The sequence below is a fragment of the Arachis ipaensis genome, chromosome B2, assembly GCF_059453495.1.
Source record: "Arachis ipaensis isolate K30076 ecotype BB chromosome B2, ASM5945349v1, whole genome shotgun sequence".
Classification (NCBI taxonomy): Eukaryota; Viridiplantae; Streptophyta; class Magnoliopsida; order Fabales; family Fabaceae; genus Arachis; species Arachis ipaensis.
The window spans coordinates 77,805,578-77,810,964 of record NC_142437.1 but is presented as its reverse complement, the minus strand read 5'-3'; the positions used below and the strand labels follow the sequence as shown (position 1 = coordinate 77,810,964).

Genomic DNA, 5,387 nt, shown 5'->3' with positions numbered 1-5,387 from the left:
ATCGTCTTACTGAGTATCTGGCCAAAGATGGATTCAAGAATGATGATATCTGTCCATGTGTTTTCATAAAGAAATCTGCATCTGAATTCATTATAATTGCTGTGTACGTTGATGATTTAAATATCATTGGGACTCCTGAAGAGATTTCAACAATTATAAAAACTCTAAAAGAAGAGTTTGAGATGAAAGATCTTGGAAGGACTAAATTTTGTCTCGGCCTGCAGATCGAGCATATAAAAAATGAGATCTTTATTCATCAAACAACATACACAGAGAAGATCTTGAAAAAATTCTATATGGATAAGTCACATCCTTTGAGTACCCCAATGATCGTAAGATCTTTGGATGTGGAAAAGGATAAATTCCGTCCTAAAGAAGAAAATGAAGATATCCTTGGTCCTGAAGTACCATATCTCAGTGCCATTGGAGCGCTAATGTATCTTGCTAATAATACAAGACCCGATATATCATTTGCTGTGAATTTACTAGCAAGATATAGTTCTTCTCCAACCAGAAGACATTGGAGTGGAATCAAACAAATCTTTCGATATCTTCAGGGAACGGTTGATATGGGATTGTTTTATCCCTATGAATCCAAGTCACAACTAGTTGGCTATGCAGATGTTGGATACTTGTCTGATCCACATAAAGGGAGATCTCAAACAGGATATCTGTTTACATATGGTGGTACAGTTATATCATGGAAGTCCACGAAACAGACGATAGCAGCAACCTCCTCTAATCATGCCGAAATATTAGCGATACATGAAGCAAGTCGCGAGTGTTTTTTGCTCAGGAGTTTTATCCAATATATCCTGTCATCATGTGGACTTATTGATCATAAGATAGCTCCTACTGTCCTGCTTGAAGATAATACAGCATGCATTGCTCAACTTAAAGGCAGATACATCAAAAGCGATAGAACAAAGCGTATTTCTCCCAAATTCTTCTTCACTCATGATCTTCAAAATCAAGGGACAATTGATTTCAATCAGATCCGCTAAAATAAAAATCTGGCAAATTTATTCACAAAGTCACTTCCAAAATCCTCCTTTGAAAGATTGGTACAAGAGATTGGGATGCGCCAATTTCGAGACATTAAATGATGTCGACAAGAAGAGACTGTACTCTTTTTTCCTTAGTCAGGTTTTTTCTCATTGGATTTTTCTTGACAAGGTTTTTAATGAGGTAGTCCCCATCACAGAGGATATTGTACTCTTTTTCCTTCACTAAAGTTTTTTTCTCATTGGATTTTTCTTTAGTAAGGTTTTATCGAGACAATGATCCTAAATGGACATTTAAAGGGGAATGTTATGATAAGAACGTATTGAATGCCCATTTATAAAATTGGGCGGCTAATCTTTCCTATGCTGAAGGAATAACTTTTCAAGGCAAGTTTAAGATTAATGAAAGTTGAAATCAAAAGCTTGTCATCTGTATAAATAGTAGAAGCAATGATTAAAACAACATAGCAATAACAATCAATAACAATATTCTCTCTCTTTTATACTCTTCTCTCTTTACATACGATACTACTTATATTAGTAGATATATATAAATTATCTTTATTATATTGAGTTAATTATATTGGCTAATATTAATACTAGAGTCTTTTATTTATTATTTTATCTTCTTTATTTATTTATTTCACAACATAACAAAGGTAGAATTGATCACGAATTTGAGTACTTTGATCTCCTAGCCAATTGGTTTGAGCTTATATATGTAATAATATATAATGGATATTCTGAACCCACATATTTCATATTTGTCATAATCGGTTTAGGAACAGGCACATGTTTTGGAGAACCATATAGAAATTGCTTATCCTCAACTCTACTCTACTCTACTGCAGCCTATTTGGTCCTGAATGGAGTTGAAGTTTCCTGTCAGGGACAACCTGAAGAACACCGGGTTGCTCTGCAAAAGTAAGATAGAGATATGAAACATTAAAATGTGTACTACTAGAAGAAAAAGGGAAAAAAAGTAAGGGCAACAGATATAGTGTGACAACTTATGGTCAATCAAAAATAATTATTTGCAAAGATATAGATAGATTGTAAAAAGAAAACGTCCTATAAGAAAATTAGAAAATAACTAGACTTGCTAACGTTGAGATGTAATATGAGGTTCTCATTTGAAATACTTAATGACTGAAAATAAGAACACATGTTCCAACATTCAGTTTTGCGTTATAATTGAAAATAGTTGAGAATAAGTCTCTACGAGAAGCTACCATTTTAATATCAACAAGAAACTGAAACCATATTTATTTTAGATTTTAATTACTTAAAAACGACAAAATATGCAAAATTGATTTTCTTTTTTCAGTTAAAAAGATTTAATGGTAAAATAATCTAAAACAAACACACTCTTAATTTTAAAAACAGTCACTCGAGTAATTGTCTGTATCCTAAAATATTGCAAAAAGAAGTTCATTGGAGACACATATTCAATTATTCACAATGCAGAATCTAATAAACCCATATTCAATTATTCACAATACAAAACCCTGTGATTTCTGGTGCGATTCATTCATCACATTCTTTAGATTCCTATAATTGCAATGGAACAGCACTCAGCAGGGTGGGGGAAGCCTTAAAAATATCTTTTGATGCAAACAAAAGGATAGAGCTTGGCAAGTGGAAGTGCCTCAAATAGGGTAACTTATTTGGAGCAAGAGTGACAAACAAACAATAAAAAGGGAAGAAGAAGAAAAATCAGGTATAACAATGCAGTTCTTGTTCGACTAATTCTATCAGGTAATAAACTATATCCACTTAAAATCAGTGGTTAGAAGAACATCTTAAAGGTGTTTCCTATGTTCAACATTCGACATATATATATATATATATATATATATTGAGATCAAAACATTGATTGACCATGATGGAACAATATGAAAAACATGATAGGTGAGAGTGTAAAGCTGAAATAGAGAGCACCCAACCAGCTACCAAACTCTAAGAAAGAAAGCCGGTACCTTCCTTCAATTTTTGTTGATCCTAAAAGGAAAGGATTCTTGGCTAGACTGATTCTTAAATCTTACGGGTGCTGGTTCCTAATATCTAATACTTAACCTAACTAATAATAATGGGTATCACTCATAAAACTAACTCTAACCAACTTTATCCTAATACAGAATTCATAGTACCCCCTAGACTAATAGGAACTTGCATTACAAGAGCATTTTATCATTTCATCATATTTAATACTAGCGAAGATAATCTTTCATCCAATGGTTTGTAATGCTTATTTTGTTTTCTTGAAAAGCTTACTATCAAACATGTATTCCAGTTGCTTATAAAGCTGTCTAGTGTATTATGGTTGTATTAATTGTTGAGTAATCGCAGTTAGGGAAGAAAAAGTGAACCAGTTATCCTAGAATAAACAAATACCACAACCGCTCAAACTAGTCCAACAATAAACCACTCTCCCATTAGAGGAAACAGATTATTTAGCCAGAGAATACCTTTTCAGTGGTACATTTCCATCATTTGTTAAGATTATCTAATACTCTTGTGGAATCTTAACTAGTTCAAAACCTATATATGACAAGCTCAATCCAAATGTTCAGAGATAAAAACACTCACTCTCATCTATCAGGAAACATGCCAAAAGCCACCGCAAATCAAAACCCTAAATAAACAGAACATGAAATTGATAGCGCAAATTACCCATAGTTCACAGGTGACCCATAACACATCAGAAAATTTCAACGGGAGGAAAAATCACAGACCAGATGAGGTCCAAAACAAATAAAAAGGGGTGGGGTTTTGCTTCCAATGCATTCGAAGTCTTGAAATTTCAAAACTACTATGATTCCTTCTTACAAACTTTCCACTCTCAAAACATTCCCCTAAACCCTAAAAAATTATTATTTGAAATAAGAAACTCACTTGAAATTTCAGCAACCTGCTCTGGAGTAAGCTTAGCAGAGAACCCACTAGCTGCGGACTTGTAACTGTACACCAAAGCTTCCTTCGCAGCATCCTCACTACAGTCAACAACCCAGTTTCACCCAAAAATAAAATTATTAAAAAAATACTTTAATTTCGCTCAATTTTCTCAAAAAAAAAAAAAAAAAAAAAAAAAAAAAAAAAAAACGAAAAGAAAAGGTAAGAGAATGAATGAATGAGGCACCTTCCAAGGACAGCAGATAGGGTTCTGATGTGGTAAGCCTCAGGCTCCTCGTCGTGGGGCTTCTCAGTGTACACAATTTGAACCGAAGCCGCCGGAGCAGAAGAGAGAGCCTCAGAGTCGAGGGTTTTGGCAGCGGAATCCGACATGGCGATGCAATTCAAAGGGAACAATGCCAAGAAAACAAGGAAAAATGATCGAGATTGAGAGGCCTTTGGCTTGGGCTTTGGATTGGGATTGAGGGGTGTGACTGTGATCATATGCTTTGATTGTCGTCTTTCTTATATAACAAGGTCGTGTACGCGGACACGGCTTGACGGGGTAGGAATATATATTTGTTGGTTTTTTAAGTTGGTAGTTTCATTTGCTTACCAAAGAAGTCACCATTTTGGCGTTGCAAACAATTAATGGGAATTCAGCGTTTTGTTTTGGAGTCAGTTATCCGGGCACGGATTCGTACACGGAACATGTTTGTGTCGCGGAAATGCCAAAAATTTATTTGGCTCATATGAGTCAGGCCGTGTAAAATTAGAATGTTTATGTTGACGGGTCTTTTTCGTAATTGCATGAAAAATAGAAGGGTCATTTTTTTATTTTTTAAATTATAGTTTATATCTGTTCACTTTTGATTAACCAATTTGATTAACTCTACTCAGTAACTGACCATAGAGTTTGTAAACGGACGTCCTCCAGCTCCATATTTGAACACAATGGTAATGACCTTCATTTTTGGCGGTCTTCGATAGTTGACGCATCCTATAATTCCAGTCAATTTGCGACTCGAACGTTTGATGGCATCGTCGTCTCGGTCAATAGAAAGAAGGTATCGACTGTATTATCACTCTACATTTGATTTTAAATATCTCCTTTTGTTTTCTCAAATTTTGTCAACTTTGTTTAAGGATATCCCTGTGTGCGTGTGTTTCGATGAATTATCGTATTGTTGTTATTTGGCAAAACTGTATGACAGAATAAACCTTGGAGTTAGACCAGTCGAGGACAAAGGCTTTGTAGGGATGGAGTCGGACAGGTATGAGTTACATAAAGATGAAACAGAACACGACCATCTTGGAGAGGCCGATGGCGACACTGGGGATGGGGTTGAATTGGAAAACAATTTGGACGCTGTCGGAGGAATGTATGACGACTTATACATTGTTGATTTTGGCGAATTGCTAGGTTCGATTGATTTTGTGAACTTGAGTAGGGAGAAAGTTTGCCGGTTTAATTTTGCAGATGTTGACATT

The 5,387-nt window shown here is 35.0% G+C and overlaps 1 protein-coding gene across 1 annotated transcript; it reads right to left on the bottom strand.

Moving 5' to 3' along the window:
- Positions 1-1,710: 1,710 nt before the first annotated feature.
- LOC107613954 (subtilisin-like protease SBT3.4) lies at positions 1,711-4,608 on the bottom strand. The gene is made up of 3 exons (XM_016316155.3): positions 4,144-4,608; positions 3,900-3,997; positions 1,711-1,920 (listed from the first exon to the last, which is right to left on the bottom strand). The coding sequence occupies exons 1-3, from the start codon at positions 4,398-4,400 to the stop codon at positions 1,847-1,849; spliced, it is 429 nt and encodes a 142-aa protein (XP_016171641.1). The 5' UTR covers positions 4,401-4,608; the 3' UTR covers positions 1,711-1,846.
- Between the last annotated feature and the right edge of the window lie 779 nt (positions 4,609-5,387).

Coding starts and splice junctions, on each gene's coding strand:
- LOC107613954 (XM_016316155.3), bottom strand. CDS start 4,400: ATGATCACAGTCACACCCCTCAATCCCAATCCAAAGCCCAAGCCAAAG. Junction 3,998..4,143: donor CTATCTGCTGTCCTTGGAAG/GTGCCTCATTCA, acceptor TGTTGACTGTAG/TGAGGATGCTGCGAAGGAAG. Junction 1,921..3,899: donor GCAGGTTGCTGAAATTTCAA/GTGAGTTTCTTA, acceptor TTACTTTTGCAG/AGCAACCCGGTGTTCTTCAG.